General features: G+C 43.6%; 1 protein-coding gene across 7 annotated transcripts in view; it reads left to right on the forward strand.

The window, feature by feature from the left end:
- BAHCC1 (BAH domain and coiled-coil containing 1) overlaps nucleotides 1-13,495 on the forward strand; it is a 118,039-nt gene that overhangs the window by 19,268 nt on the left and 85,276 nt on the right. For all 7 annotated transcript variants that reach the window (XM_080994318.1, XM_080994321.1, XM_080994317.1 and 4 more), the window contains exon 2: nucleotides 3,312-3,724. In XM_080994318.1, the coding sequence (XP_080850444.1) occupies nucleotides 3,559-3,724 (166 nt within the window). In that variant the 5' untranslated portion in view covers nucleotides 3,312-3,558. The remainder of the gene's footprint in view (nucleotides 1-3,311; nucleotides 3,725-13,495) is intronic.

The raw sequence follows: 13,495 nt of genomic DNA on the forward strand, positions 1-13,495 counted from the left end.
GAAAGCTACATGCACAGCAATTTCAGTATGCCATCCTTTAAATCTCTCTCTCTAGATTCAAACACGCACACATGCGATTTGGCAAATAACAAGATTTGGAAAAATGTATAATATTACATAAAATGCACTGTGGGGAGGCGCGGAGGCGTCGGTAGAGGCACTTTTGGGGCCGATCTCTCCGATTTCTTCGCTGGCCGATGATGCCTAGCGGAAGCTTTCTAGGTTCCCGGCACCGGAAGATCATTCTGCTCGCGGCCGCTCGAGAGGCCTCTTCGCTGGGCTATAGAAACAGCAAGCACCGCCGAGGCTGGTGGTCCTCTCCCTTCTCCCTGCCAGGCCCGAGATCGGTGCGCCGAAGCGTTTGAAAACTCGCCGGATTTCCCAGTCGTCGTGTCCCCCCCCCCCAACTAAACGCCTCGGAACCGTCCGAGAGGATAAAATATTTCTGCTGCGCGCAAAACCGCGGATACTCGGTAGATTTGACAACACAGTATAAAACTGGATTATTCCATTTCCCCCACCCCATTTCTTTCTCTGCCCCCCATATATATATATATTTATCTGTATATATTTTTGGGGGGGAGGGGGCGTAACTCACTGGAACCGAACCGTGCAAATTTGCAACATCCTTTTGTTCCCTTTGCAACGTCTGAATCCTCCGATTCATTCCGAACCTCCTCGCTCTCGGAAGCGTTTTGTTCTTCTAAAGAATCGCCTTAGTCGTTTTGGCTATGCGGAAAGCAAGCGCTCCGGATCGAAGCCTCCCGCGAGATCCTCTTATTTTTGTTTTGTTTAACGCGAATGGATCCTAAGGCCCTCCTTGTTCTGCAGATAAGCCCCCGTGGAAGCGGCCGCTGGGGGATGCCTGGTTTCTTCCTTCCCCTTCGGCTCTCACTACGACCAGGATGGACACGATCTTGCAGCAAGCCCTCTCTGCGGTACGGCGTGGTGAGAAAGCCTTGCTGGAGCACTCAGACCGAAACTTTGCATCGGCCTGCAATCGCGTTTTTCCAATCAGCTGCTTTATTTCAGTCTTGCACCTCAGATTTTCTTACTGTTTTCCTTCTCCTAGAGAGAAAAGGGGGCGGGAGGGAGAGAAGAGAGAGGAGAAATCCTACACAAGACGTTTCCATCCACGTTGATGTATCGAACCCCAAAGTTGCTGAAGCTGCTAATTTAGCTTTTGTCTTCCAGGCTTCAATTCTTCTCTCCCTCTCCCCCCACCCCCCATTTCCCCCCCCTTTCCTGACTCTTTGAAGTGGGTCCCTCATATATAATCCGCTGGTTTTTACATTATTTTTGTTGATTGCTGAAAGGGAAAAACTGCTCCCCCCTCATTGTAGAAGACAGAAATCCTTTATAATTCCTTTTAATTGCAAAGCAGAAAAATCTTAGTTGAGGGCAGAGAGATGATCCATTCAGGGAAATAGAGAAAAACCCTGCCCTTTTGTATTTAGTAATTTCATTTATTTACAATGCAAAAGCTGCCCATATATTTATATTTTTAGCGTGTGTGTGTGTGATATATATAAAGCTTATCAGCTGTGCAAATATGTAGTCACTTAATACATTATGTTTTCAGTTGTAGATTAAATCAAACACCAAATAGTCCGGCACTGTTAAAGAGCTGCAAGCGTTGAATCCAGCAATTAAAAACTGTATTGAGTAATTGGGAAGCATCTCACAGTGCAATCCTCTGCCTATTTACTTAGAAGTACATCCTATTGTGTTCAATGGTGCTTACTGCCAGGTAAACGTGCACAGGACTGCAGCCTGTATGTGGCTTTGTTGTGATTGAGACGCAATACTGTGTGTGTGAATTCTAAGATTTACAATTATGTATTTTCAATACACTGTAGTCTTTACCTTTTTTCACACACCCCACCCTTTCCTTTTGGGTTTGTAGGTGATATCAATCCTTCAGACATTATTGAGTCCCAGAAATATTAGATGTGTACAGTAGTCTTAATTGTCTGGACATGGGGGCAGAAGGGATCTAAATAATTTGGGTGTGTGTCTCCACCCCCCATAGCAGATGCAGTAGGTTAGTCTCCCCCCCCCCCATTCATATATCACATTTTTACAGGGGAGTTGCAAATATTTGTAGTTAGAAATCAGCAAAAAATATTCCAATGCAACACAACCTTGCTTGGTACATCTGAAGGGGGGAGGGGGGGCGAGGAAGGTCTTTTATTCCCCCTTTTCCCTTCCTCTTGGCTTAATGTTACACATTGGTCGTAAGCCAAAAAAACCCCTTACGTGTAAATGGATTGAATGGATAGGAAGGACTTTACATAACTGTTTTGTCTAGGAATACAGTTGTAGGATTTAAACCTCTGTCCTTGGAGGAAGAATGCAAGGCTTTGCCACTAAGGTGTCTTGTGCAGTGAAATATTTGTTCCTGGGCTTGAGTCGTGGAAGGGCATCAAGCTCTTTTTCTCTGGGCTGATCTCCTTTTTCTCTAGTTTGCTGAAGGGGGCTTTCTTTTTGAATCCCATCAGGGCAATTCTCGCCCATAATCAAAGCCCGTGTACTGGGGAGGGGAGAAATTTCTTTTTCTCTTCAAAATACCCTCACCCCACCCAAAATAACTTGAAAGGCAATTGATCGAAGCTTAATAAATCAGGTTGGGAACCCCCCCTGATGAAAATAACGACGCATTCGTCTGGTTTGGTTTGCCCATGGAAGAGAGCAGGATAGAGGACCCAAATACTATTGACCAGCTCTGGAGAGAATCGCTTAGCAACTCAAAGGGGGTGGGTGGGAAAGGGTAATAATCCAGTGATTTAAACTCGACATACAACTACAGCAGGCAAATAAAAACTTAGCCATTCGGGAAAAAGATGCATAATTCCATCTTCGTTCCCAGCCCCCGCTCTCGGTTCCTGGGCGCCCTGGGGTTTTTTTTCGGGGGGGGGGTTCTTTTCTCTTTTTTCAACACCTTCCCCTCCGTTTCTCTGCCGGGGGAGCCGCGCAACGCGCAAAGGGGCCGAGCTACAAGCGCCGAATCGACGGGGGTCTTACCTCTCCAAAATAATTTTTAAAAAGGGCTTGCTGTTCTCTGCGATAAATCCGACGCTCGCTTCGGTAATCGATAAGGATGGCTTGCTTAATTGTGTTGGGAAGCCTCCTATTATTTATTTTTAAAATAATAATACTAAAAATCACCAGTAGCCTTTTGCTGCTATGACGGGGAAGCCTTGGGTTCCGTGCGCTCTCGGATCGCCCCCTTTCCCCGCTCACCTCCTCCAGTTCCCGGCTGCTTTCTCACGCTTTTCTCCGCTCTGTCCCTCCCCTTCTGTTTTCTGCAGAGAATGAGGCTGGATCCCCGGGGCCAAGAGAAGCGGAGGAGCCGCGGAGGGCTGCCGCCAGCCTCGTGGTGAGAGCGGGGAGCCCTCGGTCCCCGGCGCCTGGTGCGCTGCGCGCTGCCCGTTCCCCTCCGCGGAGGGGGATCCGCCTGCCCGCTTGGCCGCCCGTCGGTGCCGCTCGCTCGCTCGCTCTGCTGGCCTCCCTTTCCTGCTGGGGCTTCGGCGGCGGCGGCAGCAGCGCGGCCCCGGGATGGATGGCCGCGAGTTCGCGCCGCCGCCTCACCTCCTGGCCGAGAGGGGCCACCGCAACAGCTCCAGCCGCCTGGCTTCCTCCGGGCACAACTCGGTGCAGCACGCGGGGCACTTCCAGCCCGGGAAATACTTCCCCTCGCCCATCTCCATGGCTACGCACACAGGTCAGTGGGGGGCAGCGGGGTGAGGAGAGGGGAGCAGAGGAGGATCGGGCCTGGGAAGGAGGGAGGGAGGGAGAGAGAGGGGGAAGGGCCCGGTCACTTTTCTTCCTGGCTGCTAAAGGGTCGCGATCGCCAAAGGATGGGCGCGCAATTGTGCAAAGACTATATATTTACTTTTTTAAAAAATAAATATTGCGTCTTGATCTTGAGGCTGATCGATCCTTGCTCGGGTTGCATCCGTGCAGAGAGATCTCAACAGCTTACTTAAGAGGAGCTTTCTCCCCCCCCCCCCAAAAAAAATAGTGTTTGAGGGGAGAGATATGTTGCAATTAATAGATTTACTACTGTAGACCGGCTGCTCTTTGCAAATGCTCTTTCCGCTAACGTATTTTGTTTCTTGTTTTGGTTTTATTAAGCATTAATACTTTCTAAATTTTTAATTAAAAAAAAAAAAAACAACTATTGGAAAGAGGGGGCGCGGGGACAAACAAAAGCCCCCAGCTGGCCTTTGATTGCATGGAGGGCCGGGGCAGAGATTCCATCGCATGCAGAAGCCGAGGCGGGCATGTTAGAAAGGGGAAATCATCATAATTCAAGAGGATTCGGAGGGTGGGGGGAGGGGAAGGGAAGAAAGGAGGCACGGTTTTCTTTTCCTTTCCTTTTTTTTGCAACATCTTTTATATGGTAGAATGGGGGGTTCTCAAAAGTGAGGGGGAGACGGCCCTTTTGCCCTTGGCTAATAATTCATAATGATGGGGGCGCACGTGCAGCTCGGTTTAGTGGATGTGGAAGAGGAGGAAGCTGTATATTTTCTCTCAAATCTGGATGTACCAGGCTGATAACAAGCGAAATGCGTCCTGTCCTCGCTCTCTCGCTCTCTCTCCCCCCCCCCCCCCCCGCCCCTGGCAACCCACATATTCCTTACCGTGGAGTCTTCCTTTTTTTAAAAAAGAAAAATTTAGTCATGGGGGAGAAGTGGTTAAAATAAGGGCTTTTCCACCCCCTACCCCACCCCCTTAGTAGCTGGAACTGAAGGGAAATAAATCCCACAGAAGAGAAGAGTATGGGGGGGGGGAGAGAGAAACCCTTTTTCTGCATTAACATCCTTAAGAAATTCTATTGCCTGAACAAAAAGGCTGTTATTTGCCAGGGAAGGGTGAGCACCCAGGAGCTGGCTATGCTCTTTCAGATTAGGGGTAGCTGTATGTGCAGGGTTAGCATTAATAGAGCGGGTGGTGTAAGACTAGAAAATCCTGTTTCTATATAAAGCCCTGAAGTGTCAGGGTGAGAATGGGTTTGCAGTCCATGTGTTAGCTTTAACAAGTGCTTGTGGTATCCTGCTAAAGACACAAAGTTTGGCAAGAAAAATCAGAAGTGGGGGGGTTATATGTGCCAGGAGATGGTCTGTGGCATCAATTAGTTGTTTGGGAGAAGGGGAACGTACCAAATAGAATCTATAGGGGCTAGCTAGCTAGTTCGCTGGATGTCAGGACACACAAAATTTAAACATCCACTGTATCCTAAACGACCCAACTCCAAAATTAAGAATCTCGTTGGAGGTAAGAACTATACCGTCTTGGAAGTCTTCATTAACATCCTTGTATACGATGAGGAGAAGGCTTGAATGCAAAAATTCCCTGGACTGGAATTTTTCCCGAGGAAGGAATAAGAAAATGCTGAGTAAGGGAATATGACTTTGTATATTTTGCCTTTTGTTTCTGAGTATTTGTAGTCTTTTTGTTTGCGAAGGGTTTGATTTGGCTGTACTGGATTTATTTTTGGAAATGACATTGCTCTTATCAGGGATAGATGGTTTGGAGTTAAAAACATTTTGTTTTCACTGTGAATGTTTGAATTTGTTTTCACTGTAACCTAACCAGATTCTATATTTAACCCAAAGTCGATAAATGTATTTCTGTCCTCAAAGTTTTTGTCATATGGTTGATTTTCAAATGCTGTGGCAGCCTCTGAATATGTAGTGAGCACCTTCATTTTGTGTATGTTGCATATTGGCTATATATTTATGGTAGTGGGGATTTAATCTTAGATTTACAAAGCCACACACAGCCAATTAAGTTTTGTTTACAAGTTACTTTAAACATCAGAGCAAAAAAGAAAAAGATCTTGCAGTTTTTATTTTTCTCTAAACTCAGCAGTCACAGCCATTGTTGTTAGCTTGATGAACTGTGAATGCTAATAAAATTATATCTGCTTTAATGGGATTACAATTAGTACATGGATTAAAAAAAGATGGCATGAGGTAAAATTATCTACTGGGAGTGCAACCCAACGTTTATTTATTTATTTGTTTAAAAATACATACCCAAATTCAAAGTTCTTAATGGACTTTTAGCACGATCAGATTTAAAAAGTGCTAACAAATGTTATGTGCAACACAAGTTACTTGTGCTTTATTTGAAATAATTGAATCGTAGATTTGCAGGGTTTTCTCTAGGTTTTAGATTTTATCCCTTTTCTTTAAATAAAATAGAAGATGCTCATTGGAGTGAAGTCGTCTTCTTTTTTTAACCTGTTAGGTTCAAACAACACCAGGAAAGAATTTTAAAATGCAAACCCAGGCAAATTGGATGAGGAGTATGATTGGTGTCAATCATTGTGCTTTTCTTCCATAGTCTGGATTCAATACCCCTTGTCCTGCTTCCAAGCCATATGAAACCCTTCTGTTGATCTCTTTTATTTTTCTATTCTATTGTGGGGGGTTTTCTTTTAAAAAATGAGAATTTTGATTAAGCTCATAATTAGAAATATGGGGAAGGGATTCTGTTCCTACAGTCTCTTCTCCTTTTGAATGTGTGCTTTTAATGTTTTTTTGTTAGGTGGATTTTTTCCTTTTCCTTTTCTTTTTTTACGTTCAAGAAGCAAACTGTCAATTCCCATAGAATAAATTATTGATGGAATCTTGACACTGATGCACAATTATAATACAGGGAAAGGCCTCTCCAAAACCAGAGGTCACAATATGTGAATATACAGGCTCGGCTGTGCTGAATCTTTGCCAGGTGCTTTTCATTATTATTGTTGTTGTTGCTGTTGTTGTTTGTTGTTGCTGTTATTAAGTCTATAAAGGACGGTAAAGTCTGCCTAAGGTTTCTTTTTCCTTTTACACTTGGAACAAGCAACACACTTATCTCCTTGTATCATTTAATAGAGGTAGGCAAGAGACCTTCCCGCTTATATATAATATAGTTAGTTTAATACTTAGGGCTTTAGTCGCTCAAAAGAAATAGGTTGGGAGGGGCCGGTTCCGTTCGTAAGCTGCGTTTCGGGCACCCACAACTCTGGGCAACTAAAGCAGAAACAAAAACCGAGCACAGAATTCCAAAAGGCCGGATGCAAAGCAAATCCACTGGGAAAAGACTGGAATGCAAAGTGCTCTTGCAAGAGTGCGCTTAATTTTTATGTCCACTCGGACGAAATTCCACAAGGCATGCATTCACCGTTCAAGCATATATTCCAACACTCCCTTCTCTCTGGAATTCTTTCCCCATGGAGATCTGGTGTACCCTCCCTATCCCTTTCCTCAAACAGTTTCTCTCTCTCTCTCTCTTTCTCTCTTTGAAACAACAACAACAACCTGGCCAACGAGACCTTGGATTTTTTTTTTGAAGTTAGCTTTTAGCGTTTAGCAAATTGTTTTTCTTAAAGCAGAGTGCTGATAGTTTTATAATCCTGCTGTAGAAATTTTATGGTAAAGCGCTGTTATAGTAACCTTGTCACAAAAGGTGCAATTAAAATGTTTTGTCTCATTATTTTTCGCACAGCATTAGATTTGTGTGTTTGCGCGCGTGTCTCTAATGCAGATGGTCCAAAGTCAAAGCTGTGAAAAAAAAATATTATTTTTTTTTTTAAAAAGGAAGGAAGGAAAGAAAAGGATATTAGCAGCATTATTCATCATTACTCCTGCCTGGAGCTGTTTGGATTTTCACATTTCAGTTGACTCTTATTTGGTATGCAAACGAGAGTCCTACCAAGAGGACTGGTGGAAGGAAGGGAGACCCAAATGCTATCTGTATCCCCCATATCTGAGGAAGGTAGTTGCACGCCATTCAATGCCCCCTCAAAGGTTGGCTGGAAATACTTGCCTGAAATAGCTTGCGCAGGTATATGAGATTAAAAAGAACCAATTGTAAGTAATTGACAGGAAAAAGAAAGCACGCTAGCTGCCAGGAATGGGCTTATGCTTCCAACGAGCATAGCAAAGGATCTCAAAACAGACATTTCTTATGAATGAAAACTGCAGCCGTCCTAGGCTGGAAATTTTCTTGGGAGTAATAGGGTTGGGGTTTTGGTTTTTTTGTAGATGTAGGTACCGTTAAATCCAGTGATAGGAAGAAAGACAATAAATTCCTGGGGAGGGAGACTTGCAGGATTCAAGTTGCAGGATTCACCCCACCCTACAGTTTCCTCATCTGGCATGCTTCCCCTACCTACCCCTCTTTTAAAGAAAATACATTTTAGTAAATACCTCATTAACTATCTAACACCAGTGGATGTTTCTGCAACACAGTTCCTAGCATTAAATAGGTGCTAAAGGAGTTACTGTTCAAAGGCATGTTCTAAAGACTCTAACCATCTTTACTTATAAATGACAAGTAGCATGAGACATCAAAGGCGAGGCAGAGATAACAGCAAGGAACTGCCAGCGCTGATCTTTTGCACGGGAACTGCAAGGCGCACATGGTTACACAAGGTGGTTACGGTTGTACACGAGAGAGGGAGAGGGAGAGAGCGCACAAAAATTAAAGTTCAAATTTGAAATGTACATTATCCCACTGGGAATTGCTTTGCCATCATGTCTAATTATTCATATAAGAGGTAGATTTCCCCCCCTACAGGAGCAACTAGGCACGCTGTGTGTGTGTGTGTGTGTGTGTGTGTGTGTGTGTGACTATGATGCTAATTTAGAGGCAAGGCAATATTTCCACGTGCAGAACAAGTTTCCCAGTACAAAATTTACACCACTGCTTCGAAATGGGCCTTAGCCTCGGAGCAGAAGAGGCTGTTCAGCATATGGGAGTCCAAATGCAAAGAAGGTTGTTTTAAATAACAGGCAGAAGCCTAAAAATATCCCTTCAGATATATATATATATATATATATATATATATATGAAAGAAAAATGCCAAACCCTCGAACAGAAAGATCTAAAAATATTCAGGGCTTTGGCAAGGCTCATGAAGTTAAATAAATTATACAAGAGCCATTCATGGGAGAGACTACTTTCTCTTACAGGAACATTGTTCAAGCTAATAAAAATTATAATTTACTAGCCACCAAGCTTTTCATGAGTCTAAATTTAATTGGTCAGGCTTCTGGAGTCCATCATTTCCTGCTGGATTAGTAGATTTGTATTGGAGTTTTTGACATAGCAGAGAACGAAAAAAGACAGAATCATGAAATGGCATATTTCTGGGCGAGCGCACAAAGCGGGTGGAGTGGGGGGGTGCTGCGTTGCTTCCTCCTCCCTCCATCCTCCCCCCACCCCGCCCTGCACCCGGCAAACTCCCTCTTTTATTCCTCCCTACCCCATTGCATCTTGAGTAGCTTGGAAAGGTGGGAGGAGACTTCAGGGTTTTGGGGGGGGGTTGTGCATAGATGCAGGGGGTATTAGGGACGCGAGAACGCAATTTAGATCTTCAGAGCCCTTTGAAACACAGCACAGTTATTTTAATTTGATAAATGATCGGGCACCTTTAAGAGTGTGTTTGAACAATCAAGATACACTTCAGCAAGTTGATAGGATGTATGCTGTCAACTTGCATATGCCATTAGCGCAGACTGCACGCATAAATAATGTGAGAGCACAGCTCCTCTCCCTACACTTCAATTCTCCATGCGCTACCCACTTACAAAAGAGCCCTTTACCCATTAAACCAGGGGTCTTCAGAGCCAAAAAATCCCAATATTTCTGGCTCCCCTCTCTTCCTCCTCCTTAAGGACAGACTGTTCTAGCTGAGTGCCTTTAAAACGGGAACATATTAAGAATAATGAATGTACCAATCCACTTCAACCAGGGTGTGTGTGTGTAGAGGAGACAGACAGACAGAGAGACCCTGTTAGCTATGAAAACTGCTTTCTTATCATCTCAGTTATTTTTACCTTGTAGCACAATTCTCGTCCTTTTCACTGTTTTGCCTGTGGTATGTAAAACTGCGGGGTTGGGGTGGTGGAGGAGTGTGGTATATGTGTAAATGCGTAGGGGGAGCTGGCATTTAAAATATGGCATGTAATAATTAGACCCAACTAATTAACACCAATCATTCCCAATAAATAATAAAATAAAACCATCAGTTAGCTTTGACTTATGGGCGAACATCAGAAAAGGCTTTTGTGATAATTCATAGGCTGCTTGGGGTGTGTGTGTGGATCAGTGAAACTAACACGAGAGGGTGCAGAAATCCACCTGCCTTCTTCGGTCAGTTCCTTCTGCAGTTGTAAGCCAGCTGTATTTCAACTTCAGGGTTTAATCCACTGGCCTGCCTATCTATCTATGTTTGTAGGTTAGGATTGTGCAAACTTGAGTCTTGCAGACCAAAGCGAAAAACTTGTAAGGCTCTTCTTGTAAGGCTCTTCTTGTCGGTCTGTTTTGGAGTGCCATCTTCCTCACTGTATCTCTCTCTCCTGCAAGTCAAACTTAGAACGATTCTTATTTTGAACAGAAAGCTCCAAACCACATAGAGAAAATCCATTTTGGCCTTGTTCACTGCTTCGTAGGCTCAGTGACAATCTAAAAATCTATGGGATGGGGTGGCCACACAAATACATGAAGCATCATCGGTATTAGAAGTACAGCATGTAGACTCCTGAAATGTAATTCTTAATTTTCCTTTCTGTGTGCATATGTGTGTCCTTTCTGTTCCTCTATTTGTATATCATTGAAATATGAATGCAAGTACTTAACCCATTTCTCACCAGTGATTGAATCTCTATAATCAAAAAAGAGAGGTGACGCTAACCGGAGATTCACAAAACACAGTTGTGTTCTTTTAGAGTGGCTATTGTTCTAAATATCTTGAAAACATAACATAACTGAAGAAGTAAGTAGGCAACTCTAAATGGTTCAGAGGATTCTTATTTCCCTAATTTACCAAAAAAAGGGGGGAGGGAAATCTTGTAAAGTGTAGCCGTAATAATTTGTGGTTTATTGATCTGTGTAATTTCTAAGAAAATATCCATTAATGTTGGTGTGCTCTGACCACTTTGCCGCAGAACACATTCAGGGGATTCAAAATATATATACACTTGAATGTTGAGACTCTGGGCTGAATATCTGAGAATCTACTCAGAAAAATAGTGGAGATATAGTGGATAAGATATAGATAAATATCAAAATCCCACAAAACCTTTCTTTTGCATGCTATAGTTTGCAGAGTTTTCAGACTATATCTGAAACTGAAGGCTTGTTCCAAATGTATGTGCTATAACCTTAAACAGGCTCCGAATATTACGCTTCCTGCATATAGTACTCCTGAGAACTTTATTACCAATAGATCATGTTTCCTGGTGTGTGTGTTTTTTTAACATCCGAAATCTGCAAAAATAGCAAACAAGGTACTTTTATACTTCCAAACCTACAGGGCCAAGCCTTGATCATTCTCCTAAAACTGTTGAAATAGCTGAAAAGTCTAATTAGAGTGTTGTAATTAATAACATATAATGGTAGTAAAGCCTTTGAGCAATTAAAATTCTCTCAAGTGACCAGAAGGGCTATTATGGCAGGCCCACAATCGCCTTGTAGCTATAAGGATATCATAAAGGGGAAATCCTTGAGGGTGGTGAATTTTAGACAGGGGCAAATTAATAAAATTTCCTCTGGGTTCCCCCTGGTACTCTTACCAGTGGTGCCTGCCCCTTTAGGTTTACGCTAGAATGTCATTTCAGTGCTCTGGATGAATACGTAAAATAAGAGATGCCACTGATGTGTCCTGCAAACTTATTATTGTACAAGGGGCCTGAATTGGTTTTCTCCCCCTTGGATATCTTAATAGCGCAATACAGTAGAAATTTCCATTTTCTAAAACCTTGGTTAGCTGAAGCTCGCGACTACCAAAACTCACTGTGGGTCTTCCATGTTAACACAACCCCCACATGTAAATGGCACACCCATTTATTGGTACAATTTGGATGTCCTTCAGACCATGCAAATGAATGAGAAGCTACCGTATAGAATACAGCGTGTGCCTGTTCCGTATATATGCAGCAGTGTTGTTTTTTCCCCTGTTCAGCATTCTGCGCTAAATAATACTTTTGGACGGAGCAGCAAATTGCTTTGCTGGGAAGGGGGTTTGCATAAGGAACAGTGGGAGTTCTGTGCAGGCAATCTCTTGAGTGTAAGCAAATGGCTGGATGAGAAGGAGATAGTGTCAGCTCTCTTTGGGCTAAGTCTTCCTGGCAAATTGTTTATTTCTTTTGCCTATCAGATGGTTGCATTCAGTGCCAAAGTTGCAATTGTCTCTCCTTCCTTCCCTACAGCTGTCTCAATGGATTAAATTCCAAACTGGGATCAGAAGCTGTTTTAAAAGGGAGGGGGAGGCATTACTGGGAAATTGATGGGGTCTAAACAGGTGGGGTTGTGTACTATTTAAGAGAGAAAGAGTTGTTGCTTTTGATTTTCTAAGACCTTGAAAAGCAGCGGAGAGAGTCCAAGTCACCCAAGGCTGGTGGTAGGATCCCTTGATCTCTCTCTCTCTCTCACACACACACACTAATATGTAGCTGTGTCTCCAACGCAGATCCATTGAGCACGGCAAATAAATAAAAGCAGCTCTGGGTGGGAGTGAATGGATCAAGCGGCAAGCTATCTTGAAACCTTCTATAAAATACTTTTTAAAGATTTCATCTTGGTGATTAGCGAAGCATGGGTCGAGAACACGCACGTACCCCCCCCCCACCTTCATCCAGCCAGTTGCAGCGTGAGATGATAACCCATCATCTTTTATGGAGCAAGCCGGAAGATTTCCCCAAGTTTCATTTAGCTATTTATCATCCTGGCAGGCGCTCTCCCCCTCCACCCCATGCACATACTAGTCCTTCTCTTGCTCCTATCTCTCTGCAACACCCCCCCCAAAAAAACACACAAAAATATGCCTCTGCAGACTCACTAGAAAATGAATTGTGTATTCTTTTTTTCCTGGAGAAGGAAAAATAAAAAGTGTATGTCAAAGTTAAAACAGATTTTGAGATTAACTTGTCTACTCCTTATTAGTGGCACTCCTCCTGAAGCTTACAGAGGATGCAGATAGAGACACATGTGTCAGGCAGAAAGAAAGCAGAATCCTGAGAAAGCAAAAATCTTAGAGAATTACGGTTTGAGTAGTTTCATCTGTTTGTTAGCGTTTGCTTTCTGGATCTTCCCAGAGATGCTATTTTGCCTGCTTGCATCTGTGAGAGATCGGATGGGTTACGGCAGTGTTCCCCAACCTTGGGCCTCCAGCTGTTTTTGGACTACAACTCCCATCATCCCTCGCTAGCAAGACCAGTGGTCAAGGATGATGGGAATTGTAGTCCAAAAACAGCTGGAGGCCCAAGGTTGGGGAACACTGGGTTACGGGGCCCGGAATAACCATGGGGCATGTTTTTCACTTGTGGGTACGAAAGGGTTTTTGGATATACTGTACTATCATTCATCCCAAAATTTTGTAGCCCGGGATTTTCTTCTTGGGGCTGCAAAGCGGGCCTTTGGTTTAGCAGCAGCGGCTCTCTTTGATGTATTGAAGCCTCCTTGTAAAATTGTGAGTCATCATGGTGAAAATCAG

This window comes from Podarcis pityusensis (genome assembly GCF_964106645.2).
Source record: "Podarcis pityusensis genome assembly, chromosome: 2".
Taxonomy (NCBI): domain Eukaryota; kingdom Metazoa; phylum Chordata; class Lepidosauria; order Squamata; family Lacertidae; genus Podarcis; species Podarcis pityusensis.